Source organism: Octopus sinensis, linkage group LG24 (genome assembly GCF_006345805.1).
Source record: "Octopus sinensis linkage group LG24, ASM634580v1, whole genome shotgun sequence".
Classification (NCBI taxonomy): Eukaryota; Metazoa; Mollusca; class Cephalopoda; order Octopoda; family Octopodidae; genus Octopus; species Octopus sinensis.
Genome location: NC_043020.1, coordinates 2,590,917 through 2,614,107, shown reverse-complemented (window position 1 = coordinate 2,614,107; position 23,191 = coordinate 2,590,917). Strand labels below are relative to the sequence as shown.

The following is a 23,191-nucleotide window of genomic DNA, read 5'->3' as shown; positions in this document are numbered from 1 at the left end:
TTGTTTTTTAAACGAGGGACATATTTATACGGCACAGAATGTTTTCACCTCAATAGACGTCATTGATTGGTTGAAATTGCAGAAATTGAAGAAAACAAACAACAAATATCTTACAAACTATAGAATTTTCTCAATAAATCCAAGAGAAAAAGATGTTTTATAAACACATTCTACCTGTATACGAAGTTTAAAAGTGTTTAGTTACAAAGAAATTATTTTAAAAACTGTCGTTCAAACCGAAAAGATCCGAACCATGTTTTAATAATTGACTAAATTTTAAATTAAGATGAAGAGAAAGCTCAGTAGAAAATCTGAAAGTATATCAATTCATATGAAGGCCTAAAATTTCCGTAACGTCAAAAGTGAAAGTGTGTTACTTGGCCTCTGCAGACAATCGTCATTGCTGCACCGGCGGTGTCATGCCGGCGCCCTGGCGGGATATTCATCAATAGAGAAAAACCGATCGAACTCCTCTGATTGATTTTTAACAGATTAACGCGTTGGATTTAAATATTTATATCTATATTACTGTGTTTGTATACAAAAGGACTTGGGTTCAAAGCGTAGGAATGTCGTTCCCAAACTCCCACAAAACGGTAATTGTCCTGGACAGAAGCCCCTATTTTGCCCAATCTTCCAAACAAACCGTCGAATACGATGTGTTGTCGAAATCGAAGAGCCCCGGCTTAATCCCCGCCGCTCCCATCACCAAATCCCTTTGGACTTCGTGTGTGGAATCGGTCATAGAATTCATAAGGATTGTCTACGACATTTTCCCCACACAGAAACTGGTAAAACCAAAACACATTTCCTTCTTCATCTCTTACAAAATCTATTTTATTATTGTTTACACGTGTTTTCGAATTTGTTTTTTTCATCTTGTATCTTTTAATTTTTTACTTGTTTAACTTATTAGACTGCTGCCATGCTGGAGCAGCGCCTTGAAAAAATTTTATCGTACCAAACGACCCCAGTATTTCTCTCTTTGGCGTAACTTCGGTATAAGTACCGGAAACATTTCAAGAAACTGTTTTTTTTTATATATGGGGTGGGGTTAGGGGTAGGAGAAAAGGGTTTCTGTTATCTTCAGAAATGTAAACAAAGTCACGTGGGTATTTATACCGAAGTATCGCCAAATATTTTAAAGTCTTGTTCTTATTTTATTGGTCTCTTTGCCGAACCGTTAAGTTACGGGGATATAAACACACCAAGGCCGGTGGGGGACAAACAGACGCACACACATATTTTCAGTCTACCAAATTAACACAAGTATTTGGTCGGCCCGAGGCTAGAGTGGAAAATACTTGCCCAAGGTGCCACGCAGTGGGACTGAACCCGGAACCATGTGGTTGCGAAGCAAACATCTTACCTCACGCTATAGTCTTTTTTTGTCTGGAGGTCGGCGAGCTGGCAGAACCGATAGCACGCCGGCGAAATGCGTAGCCGTATTTCGTCTGCCGTTACGTTCTGAGTTCAAATTCCGCCGAGGTCGACTTTACTTTTCATCCTTTCGAGGTCGATAAATTAAGTACCAGTTACGCACTAGGGTCGATGTAATCAACTTAATACCTATGTCTGTCCTTGTTTGTCCCCTTGTGGTTAATAAAGAAATAGGTTCGCACGACCCTTTACTGGGTTCCCATTCAGGCAGGGGGTCACTCGGACAAAATGCCTATCTGTAGTCTACGACCTTTCACCTTCTCAGTTCAAGTCCCGTCGAAGTTAACTTTACCTTTCGTCCATCTGAGGGTCGATAATATTGTAAGGGTGGCTGTGTGGTAAGAGGCTCACTTCCCAACCACATGGTTCCGGATTCAGTCCCACTGCGTGGTCACTTGGACAAGTGTCTTCTACTATAGCCTCAGGTTGAACAAAGCCTTGTGAGTGGATTTTGTTGATGGAAACCGAAAGAAGCCCGCCGTATATGTATGTACGAAATTTTTGATAACCGATGCTGGTGTGTATATGTCCCCGTAGTCTAGCCGTTCGGCAAAAAGCGACAGATAGAATAAGTACTAGTCCTCAAAGAATAAGCCCTGGGGTTGAATTGTTTGACTAAAACCCTTCAAGGTAGTGCCCCAGCATGGCCGCACTCAAATAAAAGAATCAGTATCTTCATCATTATCATCATCATTTAACGTCCGTTGTCCAAGCTGGCATGGGTAGGACGGTTTGACCAGGGCTGGCAAGCTGGAAGGCAGCACCAGACTCCAGTCAGATTTGGCTTGGTTTCTATGGCTGGATGCCCTTCCTAATGCCAACTACTCCGAGAGTGAAATGGTTTCTCTTTGGCTAAGAATATATATATATTTTTTTCTTTTACCAAAAGCGAGCACCCCCTTGTGTGTGTGTGTATATATATAAAGGGGTTTCTGGCTTTGGGTAAAACAAAGGACAGGAGGATCAGTTAATTATGATTTTATTCAACATATTCTCCTCTCAGATTCACACCCTTTTTGCAGTGGCCCTCCCAGCATGGCCACAGCTCGTGAACTGAAACTAGATGAAATGGAATGATTTGTTTTATTTGGGAGATATATTTGCTTGCTCCTTTCGTCCCTTCCTGAAGCCACTGGTGAACCGTTAATACCCGTCCTTCTTACCTGATGCCACTGAGAATATTTATGTTTTTTACTCTTTGCAATTTCAGATCCGTGTTGTCAGTGGAGTCCACTCATTGAATACATGGACCCAGAAGGACCAAGGAATGCAGCAGGTAAGATTTGAACTTACATCCATCCACTTACTGATTAACATCCCTTTCTGTTATCGTAGAGCCACAGCAGCAGCAGTCTGTACGCTGAAACACTGTGAGTTACTGTGCAGTTACTTAACTTGCTAGAAATAGGAGCCAAATCTCCTTCAAATTAGACAATTCCATCTTAAATAAGGAAGAATATAATCCTTAGTCTACTAAACGACAAAACAATAACAGACCAACTTAGATCTGTGGTCCTCAACCATTTTTTTGTCTATGGACCCCTTTGGTTCCTCTTTCATGTCTAAAACCTCCTAATTATATTTTTATAATTCAATATTATTAGGAATTCTATAAAAACAATATTCTGTGTATTGTCGATGTATAAGCAATTTATTGCATATAAATTTTGACAGCAAAATCTTATGTGGGCCCCTAAGGGCTATATGAACTCTGGTTGAAAACCATTGCTTTAAATCATAGGTTTGCTGGATGAGTGCTGACCTGGGACCTAAACGAGTACAACTACTAATACAATGCATTCACCTTAATTACTAAGCTGCAGGTGTGGCTGTGTGGTAAGAAGCTTGCTTCCCAACCACATGGTTTCAGGTTCAGTCCCACTGCATGGCACCTTGGGCGAGTATCTTATACTATAGCCTCGGACTGACCAAAGCCTAATGAGTGGATATGGCAGACAGAAACTGAAAGAAGTCCATTGTGTGTGTATGTGTGTGTGTATATATATATATATATATATAATAGATTAGGATTTGAGTGAATCAGGCATTTAAATTATAAGGCACTGGGTTGTGTTGAAAAATAAAATGCATACACAGCAAAAATAGGGGAATACTTACGTGGATTACCAAAGTACGGATGGAAAGATATTCAGATTATGTATACGATTGACTGAGTATATCATGAGCCCTGGGGCTAACCAGGAAATGGAAGTGTATGGTCCAGAATATACTTTGAATTTACACAAGGAGCAGGTTCTGAGAGAGGTGAATGGTAAATACATAAATAACAGCAGATGGATAATGTGTCAATCCACTACAGCTGTTTCCAACACATTTTTAATTGCTTAATGGAGACATTACATCATTAGAAAAAAACTGTTTTCATCAGGTGAATACATGGATCACAACATTCAAAAGCTAACTGCTTGTACCACTTCATGATTCTCTGACCATTGCTGTCTTATGACCATGAAGTGGTACAAGCAGTTGGCTTTTGAATGTTTTTGAATTAAGAATTCACTGGAACAGCTGTAGAGGATTGACACATTATCCATCTGTTGTCATTTATGTATGTGTGTATATATATATATATATATATATATATATAGAGAGAGAGAGAGAGATAGATGAGTGTTTGGTGAGTGCTGTACAAGTCATGTACAGGGCTGCTGTCAGTAAGGTGAGGGTTGACAACAAGTAAAGCAATGAATTCAGTGTACTATTGGGGATTCACCAAGGATCAGTCCTTGCCCCCTCTTGTTCATAATAGTTCTCCTGGCAATAACAAAGGAATTTAAGACAGGCTACCCCTGGGAGTTCCTCTATGCTGATAAGCTTGTTCTTTATAGCTGAATTACTACCAGAACTAGAGAAGAAATTTCAGGTGTGGAAGGAAGGTCTGGAATCAAAGGGCCTTAGAGTTAACCTAGCAAAGACCAAAGTCTTACTAAGTAGGAAAACAGACAAATCACAGATCCCTTCAAGAAGGTGGCCCTGCTTGATATGTAGAAAAGGCGTAGGTAGAAACTCCATAAAGTGTACCCGGTGCAAGCTATGGACGCATAAGAGGTGCAGCAACATCAGAGGAATGTTACCAGAGAAAGTAGTCTTTGTGTATGGCAGATGTATATGTACAATAATCATTAGAAATGTACGGAAAATAGACTTTATCAAATACCAGGGGGTATTTAAAAGTAGTAGATAGCTTCTGTTATCTAGGCGACCAAACCAGCAGTGGAGGTGGATGCTGCGAGAACATAGCTGCTAGAATATGAGTAGGCTGGGCAAAGTTCAGAAAGCTTCTATCTTTGTTAGCAACAAAGTGCCTCTCTCTCAGGCAGATTGTATGAATCTGTGTGCGAGCAGCTATGTTACATGGCAGTAAAACATGGGCTGTGACTGCAGAGGACATGCGAAGGATTGAAAGAAATGAAGCTAGTATGGATGGGCAATGTCAGTATGCATGTATGACTTGACTTGACTTGAGACAGCATTCACGCAGGGTGGGTTGAGCTGGCTTCATCCTCAATGCTGCATCTCTCACAAACGCCGACCAGGCCTGGCATATATGACAGAATGTAAGCGTTTTTGAGAGAAGAATTGGGCATAAGAGGCATCACATGTGGTGTGCAAGAGGGACGACTGTGCTGGTATGTTCATGTGATGTGTATGGAACCTGTGAAGGGAACCTGTGGTAGAGGTAGGCCCAGGAAGACATGGGACGAGGTGGTGAAGCTTGGTCTTTGAATGATGGGTCTCATGGAGATGATGACAAATGATCGAGACCTTTGGTAATTTGCTGTGCTTGAGAAGACTCATCGAGTCAAGTGAAATTGTAGTTGTGGACAGTGGCACCTAAAAGGCACCCACTACACTCTTGGAGTGGTTGGCATTAGGAAGGGCATCCAGCTATAGAAACCATGCCAAAGCTGACCATGCCTGTACTGGTGCCTCATAAAAAGCACTGAGTCCACTTTGAAGGGCATCCAGCTGTAAAATTCATGCCAAAATAGACACAAGCCTGGTGCAATCTTCTTCCTGGGTCAGCTCCTGTCAAAGCGTCCAACCCATGACAGCAGGGAAAGCGGATGATGATGATGGAATAAACTAATGAAAGTATAATACTGAAACCTGTAAATCTGATTTGTTCTTTCATTCTTCTGTGTTTTGTATTCTTCAGGTGATGATGTCACTGGCTCGTATCGGTCCTGCCAGAGCTGGAGGAAGCGAAGAAGAATACGAACTGATGCATGGTTTGTCAACTGCCATTGAAGTTCTCTGCGAACCCAGTGAAATACAGCACGAGTTACGGACGTCCCTTTCTGAAACCAGCCACAACGTACTGAACCGAGGCAGAATCATATGTTTAACGGCCATCAAAAGGTAACACTTGCTAATTACCTTTTGCTTTTCTTTCTGTTTTGATAAGATAATGCACGTGGATGAGGACAGCTGAATCGAGATGTGCTTGCTTGATGGGGCTGAGGTCATCTTAAGTTTAGTGGTGTCCCAGAGGCGTCATTGCGCGTAAAGCCAACCAGGTCACCAGTGTGCTCCATCGTTGGCAGTCCTGTGCCAGACCCTCTGCATCCTGCATCAAGTGAGTTGGGCATCAAGGAAGTGCCAATCTCTGATTTTGGAAGGAACACATGGAAAGGATAGCCCCAGGAGGATGTAGGATGAAGTGGTGAGAAAGGATCTTCAGAAGTTAGGTCTCACAGACGAGGGACCGAGACTTCTGTTTTCCTTTGCTGTGCTGGAGAAGTAGACGTCAAGCTAACGACTTTACTTAGCTACCTTTCTTCCTTTTGAAAAGTATAACATTAGCTAAGACCACATTATCCTATACTCCATTATTCAAGAAACTTCCTTTTATCTCCTACCAACTTACAAAAATAAAATAAAAATTTCAAGGGACGTAACTCGTAAATAATCATCAAAGAGTTATGTCCCTTGATTATTTCCTTCCCATTATTAATCCCGTTCCCTGGACAATAATGGCTTGCCAAAATGACATTCTAATGTCAGATAAACCGGCTGAGAGAATGGTGTTTCTCAAATCACCAGTAGAGTGTACGCATCTTTTTATCAGGCGTATCTTTGTGATAAGAAGCTTCTCGATCATATGGTTCTGGGTTCTGTCCCACTGTGTGGTACCTTGGGCAAGTGTCTTCTAGTATAGCCTCAAACCAACTTAAGCCTTGTGAGTGGATTTGGTAGACAGAAACCGAAAGAAACCCTTTATATGTACATGTATATATCATCATCATCATCATCATCGTTTAACGTCCGTTTTCCATGCTAGCTTGGGTTGGATGGTTCGACCAGGGTCTGGGAAGCCAGGAGGCTACACCAGGCTCCAGTCTGATCTGGCAGTGTTTCTACATCTGGATGCCCTTCCTAACGCCAACCACCCCGTGAGTGTAGCAGGTGCTTTTTACGTGCCACCGGCACAGGTGCCAGGGGAGGCTGGCAACGGCCATGATCAGTTGGTGCTTTTTATGTGCCACCAGCACGGAAGCCAGTCAAGGTGACGCTGGCATCGACCACGTACGGATGGTGCTTTTTACGTGCCACCGGCACGGAAGCCAGTCAAGGCGGCACTGGCATCGGCCACATACGGTTGGTGCTTTTTACGTGCCACTGGCACAGAACGTGCCATGCATATATATATATATGTATGTGTGTGTTTTTATGCCTGTGTTTGTTGCCCTGTCATCACTTGATAACCAGTGTTAGTGTGTTTACGTCCCTATAGCTTAACAGTTGGCCAAAGAGACTGACAGAATAAGTATCAGGCTTAAACAAATAGGCTCTGGGATCGATTCATTTGACGAAAAATTCAAGGCAGTGCTCCAGCATGGACTCAGTCTAATTTGTTTGTATCATTAGACTTTGGCCATGCTGGGGCACCACCATGACATATAAGCCATGCCAAATCAGACTGGAACCTGGTGCAGTTCCTTGGCCTACCAGTTTTCAGTCAAACCGTCCAACCCATGCCAGCACGGAAAACGGATGTTAAATGATGATGATGATGTTCTATTTTCTTGGTCCCAAGGTTGAGTTTTTATTAATTCTTGCTTTTTCTCTTTTTTTCTCTCTTTTCTCACAATATTTAGTGAAGGCCACATTCGGACATTGGAAGGGTGCTTGATGGACGCTCTGATGCATCACAACAAACTGGCTGCCCAAACAGACACGTAAGTATGCCAACATCCCATAAACACACACACACACACACTCATTAAATCATTTAAAATTAGTTACAAAAATGGAAACCTAAAGTGCTGAAAGTAAGTCCCTTGTTGGATGTCTTAAGGGCTGGTGAGCCAGTAATTTATACAGGTTTCCTAGGTAGGTCCCTAATGTGTCTATAAAGTATAACTCATTCATATTTCAGGTGATATCTTCTATGATGTTGAGATATCTTATTTGTCTGACGTTTATACTTGCTGTTCACTGTGTGATATTTTTTCATTCTCTCTTGGTGTGTGATAATATATGTTCATTTTTCTGATACAATGATCCAGTGTGCATGGATGATGGACACTACATCATTGCATTATTGTGTTAAACCACAGGATTTGGTCAAGTGCTCATAATCCTTTGAAACAATATTCTTTTGGGAATTTCTGTTTTTACATTCTACAGCAAATATCTGTGGCTATATATATATATTTTGTCATATCAATGTATCGAAATATATATATATATATATATATATATATATATATGTATGTATATATTTGGTAACATATTTTTTATAAAAATAACTGTGCACAAAGATTGTATATAAAGATTGTGTACAAATTTTTTTGATTATATTTTATACACATGTATACATATTATATATATTTTCTCTTATAAGAATTTTTTAATATCCATATAAAATAAGTATATTATATAATATATTATTAGCTTCTCAGGTCGGTATATAGTGGAACCCATCTTTTTCACCATCAACGGATCTAAGTGAAATGTTATGGTAAAAGGCATAAAAAAATTCGGCAGTTTCCATCAACTAAATTTTTATCCATGTTAAACATAACATGTTTATTTTGTTGCTGTACTTTTTCCTTTTCCTCAGAAATTTTTATGATGGTTTAAGATTGTACGTTACTATTCATTTGACACTGCCTAATATAATAATTCAAATATTTTATGGGTATTCTGCTTAACTTTTTGTGTTGGTTTCAGCACCCAAAATGATGGTTGTATCCATAATATTGCTGGTGCACACACAGACACATACATGTGTATGTATGTATGTGTGTGTATATATATATATATAGAAAGAGAGAGAGAGAGAACTTGTGATCAAGGCAAGAAAAAGAGAAGAGTACTCAATATAATGAATATAGAGTTAATTTTTATTTTTTTACAAGCATATAAGAGACAGTTCATGTTACTAGTAGTTTCAAAATCATTCAGTACTCCACATTATGTGTGACACACTTATCTAATTAGATAACTGTATATATATATATATATATATATATATATATATATATATACATATAGGCGCAGGAGTGACTGTGTGGTAAGTAGCTTGCTAACCAACCACATGGTTCCGGGTTCAGTCCCACTGCGTGGCATCTTGGGCAAGTGTCTTCTGCTATAGCCCCGGGCCGACCAATGCCTTGTGAGTGGATTTGGTAGATGGAAACTGAAAGAAGCCTGTCGTATATATGTATATATATATGTATGTGTGTGTTTGCGTGTCTGTGTTTGTCCCCCTAGCATTGCTTGACAACTGATGCTGGTGTGTTTACGTCCCCGTAACTTAGCAGTTCGGCAAAAGAGACCGATAGAATAAGTACTGGGCTTACAAAGAATAAGTCCCGGGGTTGATTTGCTTGATTAAAGGCGGTGCTCCAGCATGGCCGCAGTCAAATGACCGAAACAAGTAAAAGAGTAAAGAGCGATATATATACTAGCAGTATTGCCCAGCTTTGCTCGGGATTAAGTTAGGATTATTAAGCTAATCAAGTTCTTTGATTTTTCACCCCAAATAGGACTTAACTGAACATTGGTGATTTAAAAACATCTATATTTATACTTTAAAGTTGGTTTTCATACCCAACCCACTTCTGCAGTATAAGTGTCGCAATGGGAGCACATATATATATACACATATATATACGGGCAACACACACACATTGCATACATGTGTTTTGTACGCATACATGCTTGTGTGTGTGTGTGTGACTGAAGCCATTCACACATACATACATACATAATAACCCCTGTCTGTCAATGATTCACTAAAAAGATGAAATTTTAAAAATCTGTTATCTCTCTCTCTCTCTCGCTTTACATCGTCACTAGAGGGGGACTTAATTCATATTTGCATATGATTGTGTATTTCTCTGACTTGAAAATTGTTAGAAATTATGGCTCAAAATTATTTACCACTATTTGCGGGTGCCTTGGGGGAAAATAATTTGACGAAAATACAGCTAGGGTCGTGATGAATGTCCTCCTAAAATATGAGCGACATGCGTGCTAATTTGTGGATGTGCATAAACTACATTCACGTACACACACACACATCCTGCCTTTTATATATATATATTTATGTATATATATATATGTATGTATGAATATGTATGCATATGTATGTGTATATATATATATATATATATATATATATATATCTGTATGTATGTATATATTATGTATGTACGTTTTCATGCATTTCCATGTGGAATGCTTTTTAATTGAAAAGAATTTTAATTGCTATGTAAATTTTATTCAATTACCCTGGTTTCATATTTCGGAAAAAAACTCAAAAAAACGCATTTTTCAAAAAATTTATTTTGTGCATATATTTTCTACATGCAAATGAAAATGTGTCATTTGTATATTTAAATACATTTTATATTCCTGAATTAATTTTTTGATTACAACTTAATTAAAACAGGACACTTTCTGTTGTAGTGTTTCTGAATTTAAGGTTAAATTTTAGAAATTGTGTGAAAATAATTTTGTTTGTTTGAGATATTATGTGGACCTTATCATTAGGGAATTTTGTGCTTTTTGCTTCTCTTTTTGTTTTTATTTTGTATTTATGTTTAAATTATATTTAATATTTATGATTAATTGTATGTGTTAACATGTGCAACGTCATGTATATGTATATATATGTGTGAGTGTATGTATTATGTGTGTGTATGCATGTATGTATATATATATATATATTTATAGATATATATGTATGTATCTCATACATTGTCTGTCTATCTATCTATCTATCTATCTATCTATCTATCTATCTATCAATTTTTTTTTTTTCTTTTCACGATCCCTTTTGATCGGAATTCGACCCTTATTTTTCTTTCTCTTCTTCCCAAAAAGAAAAGCTCTACTTTGTATTTTGTCCCTTCTGTGTTCAGCCTTGAGTGACCAATAAAGAAATCTATTTATCTATCTATCTACATGTATATAGGTGTATAATATGTGTATATGTGTCTGTCTATCTGTCTGTCTCTTTCACTGTGTGTGTGTGTATATGTAAATACGGTGGCTTAACTCACCAAAACAGCAAAAATTTGACAGTACAGTACATGTCTATTCAGTTTTTTGTTTTTGTATAATAATGAAGGCTGACAAGTGTAAACATTCACCATTTTAAGCCTATTCAATACGCATACATACATGCATACATATATACATGTATGTATGTTGGCATTGATTTGGCGACACCAGATATAAGCAGCTTCGAAATGGCAGTGCCAAAATATCTCATACACTTAGGTGGAAGTTCTGAGTGCATGTATATTCCAAGGAGCAGGACTTCTGCATGGAGGTACATCTTTTCAAGGAGAAAATGACATTTCTGTACTCTTGTGTTTGTTTTGAGTTTTTCTCATCATTTTTTTTTTTTTTACAAAGTTTAACTTGAACAATTGCTGAAATGCTTCCATTTGATGGACAATATTGCATTATAAGGTGATGTGAAGTGGAGTTGGAGGGAATACAAGTCAACTCTAAACATAAATCTCATTCAAGGAATTGAACTCCTGACTTTTCTAACCCTTATACCTTATACAAGGGACTTAACTTTGTTCTTTCTCTCTGGAGCCCGCTTCCTGACAATAAGCTTTAATTCATGTTGCCTATTTTTGGAAACTCTATGGATCTTCATCTTGTCATCAACGCTTGTCTTTGGATACTGGCTGCAGTTGCTGCTGCTGAGGATACTACTACTACTACTACTACTACTACTACTACTACATTCGTCACCAATGACATTATCAGCAGCAGCACTACTACTACTGCTGCTGCTACTACTACTACTATTACTACTACTACTACTGTGTTGTTCTTGTTTCTGTTGTGGCCACCATGAGGCCCTCTTGGTATGCAGAAACAAACTGGATACTGGAGAAAACTCTCAACATGGCAAGATTTACTGCATTGCACCACCACCCATACTGCATCTTGGAGTTTTAAACCTTGTTGTAAGGCATGGTGCTGGTGCAGATTGGATTGTACCACATTGTATTTAGCAGTCTGCCTACATGCCATTGACCAACTCAAATCAGGGCTGACCTGGATTATTCTGCAAAAGCCACTACTACTACTACTACTACTACTACTACTACTACTACTACTACTACGGAGGACATGAAGATGAACAAAAAGAAGAAAAGGAAAATGAAGATGAAACAGGTAAGTTGCAATATATTTCATTTTTAAAAAATTTTATTTTCTAATTTATTATTTTTCACAATTTAATTATTACAAGGAATTAAAGAAACAAAATTAAAAGAAAAATAAAAGGTGGGAAGAATGTTAAGCTGTAGAAGATGGAGGGGGAAGGAGCAACGGCAGCACACCCCAGAATAAAGGGTGTGTTCAGTTGTACCCCTATGGTCATGACTGAGAGGCTGGGTCACCCTGGAGAATGGCCAACAACACTCTCCCTGTAGTAGTTACTTCATTTGTTCTGAGGGGGTGTGGTCCCTTGCTCTCCCTCCTCCTCCATCTTCTGCTGCTTGATTCCCCCACCTCACCTTTTTTGGGCTTCTTCAGTCTCTTTGTTCTCTTGGAATTAAATCTGTTATTTTTATTATTATTTTTCTTCTTATTTTCAACAGTTTTTAAATGAGTTTCTCTTGCACCATTCGCCCCCCCCACCCGATTCCCATCCCTACCCCCACTTGCCACGTGTCCAGCATTGTATTTCTCTTTCAAGATATTGTAGAATCATGTTCGTAAAAAAAAAATTAACAGGCGCAGGAGTGACTGTGTGGTAAGTAGCTTGCTAACCAACCACATGGTTCCGGGTTCAGTCCCACTGCGTGGCATCTTGGGCAAGTGTCTTCTACTATAGCCTCGGGCCGACCAATGCCTTGTGAGTGGATTTGGTAGACGGAAACTGAAAGTAGTCTGTCGTATATATGTATATATATATATATATGTATGTATGTGTGTGTTTGTGTGTGTGTGTTTGTCCCCCTAGCATTGCTTGACAACCAATGCTGGTGTGTTTACGTTCCCGTCACTTAGCGGTTCGGCAAAAGAGACCGATAGAATAAGTACTGGGCTTACAAAGAATAAGTCCCGGGGTCGATTTGCTCGACTAAAGGCGGTGCTCCAGCATGGCCGCAGTCAAATGACTGAAACAAGTAAAAGAGTAAAAGAGAGTATTTGTTTTGCTTTGTTGTTTCTGGTGTTGTTTTAGTATTTTGTTTGTTGTATTGACTATGTGTGTGTGTGTATATATATATGTGTGTTTATATATATATGTGTGTGTGTATATATATATATATGTGTGTGTGTGTGTGTATATGTGTGTGTGAGAATGTCTCCACCAGATACACGAGTCTTGATGAAGCTCATAATTAACGAAGGAGGTAATTTAGGCAATTAATCCTCAACGACAACCACAAGGCATCAATGAATGAATTATTTCACTGAACACTTTTAATCAGAGTTTGAATCTGTGGGGATGGACCCCCATCCATAAAACTGTGTGAAACAGAGTGTGGGGGGTTTTGTGAGTTGGGCCCTGGTTATAACGTTTGCCAAAAGTGAATGTCGTGAAAGTATTTGTGGGCAACGGGAAAGTTTTTAATTAATGAGTTGAAGGACAATCGCAGAGAATTCATTAAATCGGACATGGGTGTTTAATTAAACCTCTAACATCTCCATGTGTTTGTTTTGGGAGAGGGAGAGGGGGTGGGGAGAGAGAAAGTGAAAGAGAGGGGGAGAGAGAAAGTGAGTGAGAAAGATGAGGGGAAGAGAGGGAGAGAGAAGGTGAGTGAGAGTGTGGGGGAGAGAGGATGAGAGAGAAAAGACAGAAAGGAGAAAGAGAAAGTATAAACAAGGAGAATTAGGAAAAATAGAAAAGAACAGAGAAAGAGAGAGAGAGAAAGAGAAAGAGAGAGAGAGAAAGAGAAAGAGAGAGAGAAAGAGAAAGAGAGAGAGAGAAAGAGAGAAAGAAAGATACTAGGAGCAGAGAATGATGGGTAACTTTATTCAGTATTAAAACTTTGAGGTGGGCATAAGTGGCCAAGGGGTCAGAGTCCAGTCTACCTGCATGACACTGAATGTGACAATGCTGGCCCTTTGAAATACAGGTACAATTAATTTTTGCCAGCTGAATGGACTGGAGTAATGTGAAGTAAAGTGTCTTGCTCAAGGACACAATTCACGATTGTCAGCCCCAACCACTAAGTCACCTTCATGCTAATATTCCACACCAAGCACCACCAAAGATAGTCAAAATTCTTCCATCTCCCTATCCATATTCTTTTACCCTTGAAGTTTCTACAAGTCACCTCCCATCAACCAATAACCCAATTTTCCACCAAGATTCTGTCATGCACCTCTTTTAAGATTCAGCCAGCCACTGTCAAGGTTTCTTTATCCACTTCTGCCAAGATTCTGTGAACCATCATCCAATATATTACCATGTACACCTGCTAAGATTTTGCTAAAACTTTGTCAAACATCCTGCTAAGATTCTTCTAGCCACCCACCAAAATCTTGCCATGGTTTCGCAGACCACCCCTGCTAAGAGTGTGTCATCTGCCTGACAAAATTCTGTCAATCATTTACCAAAATGTTAGAATACATCTCTGCCAAGATTTTACTAGTTACCTGCTGCACCAAAATTCTACCTTCCACCCAATACTCTGTTGCCAGTCTCCAAGAATCTGCTATCCACCCCAACCAAGTTTCCACCACCCACCCATCCACCACCCCACTCACCTGCCATCTTTCCAATGTATTTCATATTCAGAAAGATTTAAAAGCTAACCAGAAACTGGCAGATTTCAACGTTGTACATGTTTGTTAATATGACATTTCTTAATGGGGTACCATGAAGGTCAAAGATAACCCACCCGTAATTCCAAAACTTGAAGCTGTGGATTATAATTGTCATTGTTTGATGTTCTGTTCTGTGACATCCAGCTCTGGTTGAAGACTTTGTCATTAACGATAATAATAATAATAATAATAATAATAATAATAATGTACAGGAAAATAAAAGGACTATGTGTATATAAATATTTTATATATGTATCATATATATTTATATATAATATATATATATATATATAGTATACACACACACACACATACACATATATGTTTATATATACACACACACATATACACACACATATATATACACACACACATATACAGACACACACACACGTACACATATATATATATATACACATATATATACATACATGCACATGCATATGTATGTATTTATATATCGTGATAGTTTACTCAGCTCCACATGATTCGTGTGTGTGTGTGTGTGTGTGTGTATATATGTATATATATATATATATATATATATATATATATATATACACACACACCTATATACAGAGAGAGAATGATATGTAGGCACACTTATACACACAATGCTCGCACATATGTACATGCAAGCACACATGCATATGTAAATAAGCACACACACACACATACTCAAGCATATACACACACAATGATCAGATGATAATAAGCTACTCAAACACACACACACACACACACAAATATAGCCATACACATGAAGGGCGAATGCACCTACACACAAACACACACACACACAAACACACACACACACGTCCCCTTCCTACCCACCCACCTACCTTCTCTCTGCTGTGCAATCATTTAGAAACATGACAGTGTCAGTCTTTCCTCTCTCTCTCTCTCTCTCTCTCTCTCTCTCTATTTTCGGTGCCATTTCCCCCTCCCTCCCCCCCTCCCTGTCCTCTCCGCCACCTCCATCATCCTCTTCCTCCATCATCTCCATCATTCTCCATTCTGCTTCCTTCTCTCCCTCCATCCTCCTCTTCTTTCTCCATCCTCCTCCTCTTCTTTCTCCCTCCTCCTCCTTCTCTTTCCCTTCTCTTTTTTCTCCATCCTTCTCTTCTTTCTCCTTCTCCTCCTCTTCTTCTTTCTCCCTCCTCCTTCTCCTCTTTCTCCCCCTCCTTCTCTTCTTTCTCCCTCCTCCCCTTTCTCTCTCCCCTCCTCCCCTTCTTTCTCTCTCCTCCTCCCCTTCTTTCTCTCTCCTCCTCCCCTTCTTTCTCTCTCCTCCTCCCCTTCTTTCTCTCTCCTCCTCCCCTTCTTTCTCCCTCCTCCTCCTCTTCCTCCTCTTCCTCCTCCTCCTCCACTTTACTTTTAACTCTTTCACATCAGCATTTTACAGTCAGAAATACCGTTTTTCCTTTCCTAACTGACACAATTCTTCTGCTAATCCTGACAAAACCAAAACCAAAACCACAAAAAATAAACAAAAAAACCCAAAACCCCAGGTTTTGATTCTGTTAACTGCAGCATTTATAGATCTTAGTAGTTGTCGTAGCTGTGTGGTTGAGTGGTGGTGGTGGTGGTGGTGGTGGCGTAGTGGATCATGGATTGCATCCCAAGACGACACGGTGCATTGAGCAGAACCTGCTGCATCCACTTCACTCAGCCGTAAACGAGTTCCATCAATGGCTGGGATTTCTTTTATTCTTTTACCTGTTTCAGTCATTTCACTGCGGCCATGCTGGAACAACGTCTTAAAGGGTTTTAGTCAAAGAAATTGACCCCCCTCCCCAGGACTTATTCTTTGTAAGCCCTTAGTACTTATTCTATCAGTCTCTTTTGCTGAACTGCTAAGTTACAGGGACGTAAACACACCAGCATCGGTTGTCAAGCAATGGTGGAAGGACAAAAACACACACATACATACGCATACCCATATGTGTATGTATTTGTGTGTCTGTGTTTGTCCCCCCCATCATCGCTTGACAACTGATGCTGGTGTGTTTACATCCCCGTAACCTAGCAGTTCGGTAAAAGAGACTAATAGAATAAGTGCTAGGCTTACAAAGAATAAGTCCTGAGGTCACTTTGCTCGACTAAAGGCAGTGCTCCAGCATGGCCGTAGTCAAATGACTGAAACAAGTAAAAGAATAAAAGAATATATATATATATATCTGTGTGTGTGTGTGTGTGTCTTTTGTATTTGTTCTCCAGCACCACTGAACAGCCAGTGTTGGTGTGTTTATGTCTCCATAACTTAGCAGTTCAGCAAAAGAAATCAATAAACAAAGTATCAAACTTTAAAAAGTACTGGGGTTGATTTGTTCGACTTAAATTCCTCAAGGCAGTGCTCCAACATGGCCAGTCTAATAACTGAAACCAGTAAAAGATATTTTTATAATCAGTTACTAGGAATTGTATTAAAAAAAAAATCATTAAAATATTTTGTGTTTTGTGGAATAAAACGAATTTATTGCACAAAAATTTTAAAAACAAAAAATATTATATTGACCCCAAGGGTCGATTTGGAATCTGGTTGAGAACCCCTGCAATAAAACAAACCTTGTTAAAGGCATCTGAATGTCAAACAGTGATGTTGGTAACCCTGTAAATACTTACTCACCTGAGACCAACCCTGATTCTGTGATAGAAACTTTCTCTTTGAAAGTGATTGAAACTTAATCCTTCTCTTGAAATTTCCATTTAATTTATGTTCCAAACGCCAACTTAATAATGGCAGATTTATTTTATTGGTTTCTGGCACCCAAAGATCAGGAAGTGATCTTAACCCCTTTTTGACACTAACTCACCTGAGATTGCTGCTAGTTTTATGATACTAACTTCCTCTTTTAAATTGATTTAATTCAGCGGTTTTCAACATTTTTTTTTCTTATTTGTGGACCCCTTTCATTACTATTTCATTCTGGTGGACCCTGATAGCCATTCGCTCATCATCATCATCATTATCATCGTTTAACGTCTGTTTTCCATGCTAGCATGGGTCGGATGGTTCGACCGGGGTCTGGTAAGCCATGGAGGCTGCACCAGGCTCCAGTCTGATCTGGCAGTGTTTCTACAGCTGGATGCCCTTCCTAACACCAACCACTCCGTGAGTGTAGTGGGTGCTTTTTACGTGTTACCGGCACAGGGGCCAGAGCAGGCTGGCAAATTGCTACGATCGGTTGGTGCTTTTTACGTGCCACTGGCACAGAAGCCAGTGAAGGCAGTGCTGGTATCGGTCACGTTTGGATGGTGCTTTTTACGTGCCAGGGGAGGCTGGCAAACGGCCACGATCGGTTGGTGCTTTTACGTGTCACCTACACGGATGCCAGTCAGTGCGGCGCTGACTGTTTAAAAAAACTAGTTTCACAGATCCTTTCTTTCAATATTTTGTTCTTCAAACCTTTGTTTGTGTAATTTGAACTTTGCAAAACATTAGAGAAAGAAGCTGAGACCTGTTTCTTGCAATAAATACATCTAAAAGCAAAATTTTTTCCATGGACCCTTAAAATACTACCTTGGATTTCCAATTTACTATTTTGCTTGCATAATAGCTCCCCCAAAATCTTATACGGACCCTGGCTGAGAACCACTGACAGAATCAAAACCTTGCATCAAGGTTTCAATTTTATGTTCCAGCATCAATCTAATAACAACAAATTCATTTTATTAAACTCCTCATTGTTTTTCAAAATAAAAAACCAAGATGGTGTTTTTCAAGAGAAATATACTCTCTTGTTCCAGTCATTTGACTGCGGCCATGCTGGAGCACCGCCTTTAGTCGAGCAAATCGACCACAGGACTTATTCTTTGGAAGCCTAGTACTTATTCTATCAGTCTCTTTTGCCAAACAGCTAAGTTACGGGGCCGTAAACACACCAGCATCGGTTGTCAAGCGATGTGGGGGGGGGGGGGTAAACACAGACATACAAACACACACACACATATATGTATATACATATATACGACGGGCTTCTTTCAGTTTCTGTCTACCAAATTCACTCACAAGGCTTTGGTCAGCCCGAGACTATAGTAGAAGACACTTGCCCAAGGTGCCACGCAGTAGGACTGAACCTGGAACCATGTGGTTGGTAAGCAAGCTACTTACTACACAGCCACTTCTACGCCTATGGTAACAAAACGGTTAAAGTGGTCTAAACGAAACCCTTTCTATCGCATTTTCCATTGGATTTATGTTCCAAACATCAATTATAAAATTCTTCATTATTTTCAAGAATGAGTCGAAGCAAGGCAGATTTGTGGTTCAATAGAAATTTGGTAACAAAATAGTTAAACCAGGTGATAGATTGTTGATTTTAATTTTAATTCCAGCTCATTCCTAATTAAGTAGACTCATGATCAAAGGTGTTCTGGTTAATGACCATTTCGTTAGTTTGTCCCCTTAATGCCATATGTTTAATGAAAGCTATTAATTATTAAGTGAAAATAGAACCTCCGCTGAGTAGTAACAGTAACTGGGAAACTGTCAAAGCTGCCTTGACATAGAAATATTTTATTTATTTCTATTACCATATTTATAGGTGCAGGAGTGGCTGTGTGGTAAGTAGCTTGCTAACCAACCACATGGTTCCGGGTTCAGTCCCACTGTGTAGCACCTTGGGCAAGTGTCTTGTGCTATAGCCCCGCTGACCAATGCCTTGTGAGTGGATTTTGTAGACGGAAACTGAAAGAAGCCTGTTGTATATATATATATATATATATATATATATACGACAGGCTTCTTTCATTTTCCGTCTACAAAATATATATATTAATATGTATGTGTGTGTGTGTGTTTGTGTGTCTGTGTTTTGCCCCCTAGCATTGCTTGACAAACCGATGCTGGGACGAGTTTACGTCCCCGTCACTTAGCGGTTCAGCAAAAGAGACCGATAGAATAAGTACTGGGCTTACAAAAAGAATAAGTCCCGGGGTCGATTTGCTCGACTAAAGGCGGTACTCCAGCATGGCCGCAGTCAAAAAATGACTGAACAAGTAAAAAAAAACAAAAAAAAAAAACAGGATGTTAAATAGATTATTTACATTATTTACATTTGACAGATATTTGTCCTCATCTTGTTTGTTGTTAACACAAGGTTTCGGCTGATAAGCATTACAAAAAGATGCACTACATCGGCAGTACGACTCCACTGGTCACCACCGGTCAGCAGACTGATGCCTGAGGCTTGCATCAAGTGACTTCCAGTGGTGGAAATCTGAACTACAACGGGCTTGTCCCTCAGAGAGTGTTTCTAGTTACTTTTGGGTACCTTATCATCATCATCGTCGTCATCGTTTAACATTTGTCTTCCATGCTGGCATGGGTGGAACGGTATGACAAGAGATTCAGACTTAAAATAAATACTAGGGTCAATTTGTTTGACTAAACCCTTTGAGGAAATGCTCCAGCATGGCTGCAATCCAGTGACTGAAATAAATAAAAGATAAACAATTACCGTTATTTAAATGAAGGAGGCAAATCCGTTTTATTTAAACTTTTTATTTTTTTCAACTATTGGCTTTATTATGTTTTTTTTTTTTGAAATATTAAAATTTTTTTGCAACAAATTTTATTTAATAATATTTATTTATTTTTTTTTAATTATGCTATTAGTTTATTCCGCTCTGTTATATCTTGTAGAGTGTTGTTGTTGTTGTTGGTGGTGGTGGTCATATTTTGATTGTGTGTCAAGTCAGGTCGCTGGTTGACCTTCTGTTTCTGGAACTTCCAAGTACCACCACCAGTTACGTTCGTACAATAATTATTGTGCCCCAGCATGGTCGCGGCCTTTGGGCTAAAACATTTTTAAGGATTTACAAAAAAGTGTGGGGTGGGTGGGGTGTGTGAGGGAAATCTTTATTTGTATAAAAAATCCCAAATTCTTTAAATTTTATACTTGTTGTCATTTGGTGGTGGTGGTCGTTATTGCAGTAATAGTTCTGAGTTTGTTACGTATATTTTCATACATGTCCATATCTATGTAATATACGTACAAATATTTAATGCTTAGATACACACACACACACACACACACACACACACACACTCAGGCACACATGCACACACATGCAAGCTTATACACTTTAGCAAGTTGTATACACTCTGAAATATATTTCATATATATATATATATATATATATATATATATATAGATTCTTATTCACACACATTGTGTATGATAGTATGTTATATACACATTTTATACAATAGTGTATTATACACATGTTATATATAATAGGGTACCTCTATCCTCATTTGTCATGAGAGTTTGGTTAAAAAACAACAAAAAAAAGCCCTGATAACACTGTCTTCTTGTCTTTGGTCAGTAAATGTTATTTCCTATTTGCTTCTGTCTAGAAATCAAAGGAAAGGACTGCTATTCCCTTCAAACTTTGCTTTTGGGATCTGGACATCAATGTTTTGAAACTGACCTATTTTCCATTACATTTCAAAAAGATTCAGTGCTGAGTGGCTGAAGCAGAAATATCATTATAGCAAATGTTCTGCTCAATACCACAGATTTGCTTGTCAGTTGTTTGACCTTGACCAGTTGAGCTTGTCCCTTAGTGGCTGACACGATGTGCATCTCTGATCATGTGCAAGAGTACTGGGGGAGCATCATAACCATGTGTTGAGAGGGATTCTTTGGGGTTTGAATAAAAGCAAAGTTTGAAGGAAATATTAGGCATTGTTCATGCTTTCTAGGGGTAAGCAAAGAGGAAATAACAGTTGCTACCCAAGGACAAAAATCATGTTACACAGTGATAAATGAATCAGTGATAAATGAATCACCTCCACTCACTTGGTAAATGGAACAAATGGTAGATTCATTGACATAAAATGTGTGGCTCACACAGCTGTGAAGCTCAGACCATCATTTATTTTCTTGGTCATCTTTGTGTTTTCCTGTAGAGAAAAGACTTCTGTAGGGAACACGCTTGTCTACATCATTTGTTAGGATCAGATGCCCTCATATTGGAATAAATATGGTACCAAACCCACGCCCCACAGCTGTGAAGCTTCCACTCTCATGTATTTTCTTGTCTGTCTTCACCTTTCCCTGCAGAGAAAACACTTCTGTGCCGTTTCTTGAGACGTGTTTTCCTCTCTACAAGTCCCATGTTGGTGGGTTTATGTCTGTATGAAAATTTGTATAAAAAAGTACACAGCCTCCTCACAGCATGGTTGTATAAGAACAAGCTATAATCAGTGCATTCTGGGTCATTACTGGGGTATGTCTTTTTTTGTGGTTAAAAACAAAATCTTCCCCTCATAACTGACCTGTTTTCTCACAGATTGACCCTTGATGAGTGTAACATGGTTCCCTTCACAATTGAGCATACCGTGTTATTCAGATCAATGCCGAATGAATCAGTGGTAAACAAGGCTGTATGCTTTATACACACACATGCTGTATATAATAGTGTATTACACACATTTGACTGGTGTTTTAGAACAGTGCTGTCCGATTTGAGATTGTACTTAATTGCTTGGATGTGTTGTGCTGCAAACAGTCTGCGAGCACATGGCTTCATGAAGCCCCTGTCATGAAATCAAATCTGACCCTTACACTCCTTTGGTCATCCATACTTGTTGACCTTCTAATCCATGGCCAGGTCAATAACTTCACCAAATTCAATTCAACGTCTTTAACGAGATCGTTATTAACTTGTAAAGCATGTTTTTTTTTTAACTCATTAGCATTATTAGCGGATTATTTTGTCAATTGAAATGCTTATCTGTTCACATTGTTTTGAATTAATCCTGCTTTATCTCGTAACTTCAACATTTTGACGATTGATTGTTTATTTTTAGAATGACATTGTCGGGTAGGTGTAAGAGGCCAAATCTGGTCAGTTTGAACATAAAACAGGTAGAATATTTGGATCAGATATGGCCTGTGTAAATGTCGAAGGATTAAGTTCAAAATAGTGATAGGGACCAGTTGTATGTTTGGTCTTTTCAAAATAAATGTCCTCTGAAAATTAGTCCATTAAGTGGCAAAAATGTTGAGGTCAGAATATACTTTGTTTCGAGGGGACAATGTGTCTTGTGTTGAGGGGACAATGTGTCTTGTGTTGAGGGGACAATGTGTCTTGTGTTGAGGGGACAATGTGTCTTGTGTTGAGGGGACAATGTGTCTTGTGTTGAGGGGACAATGTGACTTGTATTGAGGGCATAATGCATCTTGTATTGAAGTGTAATATTTCTTGTGTTGTTGGGGTTTCATATATTTTGTGTTGAGGGCAAAATGCATCTTGCATTGTAGATAACCTGTTATAAAAATGGAAGACAGCTTGAAGGAGACATTGTTGTTGATGTCCTCTTGGCACCTTCTTTCTTTTTTCTTGATTTGTTCAACTTTTTTAAAAAATTATTTTGACCGAATATTTTGCGTATCATTGCGTGTCATTGTCTCATAAAGGACAATTGGATCACCAAGGGTAGTTTTCACACAGACTA

The 23,191-nt window shown here is 38.9% G+C and overlaps 1 protein-coding gene across 1 annotated transcript in view; it reads left to right on the top strand.

The window, feature by feature from the left end:
* Positions 1 to 405: 405 nt before the first annotated feature.
* LOC115224043 (integrator complex subunit 13) overlaps positions 406 to 23,191 on the top strand; it is a 417,069-nt gene continuing 394,283 nt past the window's right edge. The window contains exons 1-4 of the mRNA XM_036513075.1: positions 406 to 791; positions 2,651 to 2,716; positions 5,621 to 5,823; positions 7,563 to 7,643. Coding sequence (XP_036368968.1) covers positions 570 to 791; positions 2,651 to 2,716; positions 5,621 to 5,823; positions 7,563 to 7,643 — 572 coding nt within the window. The 5' untranslated portion in view covers positions 406 to 569. The remainder of the gene's footprint in view (positions 792 to 2,650; positions 2,717 to 5,620; positions 5,824 to 7,562; positions 7,644 to 23,191) is intronic.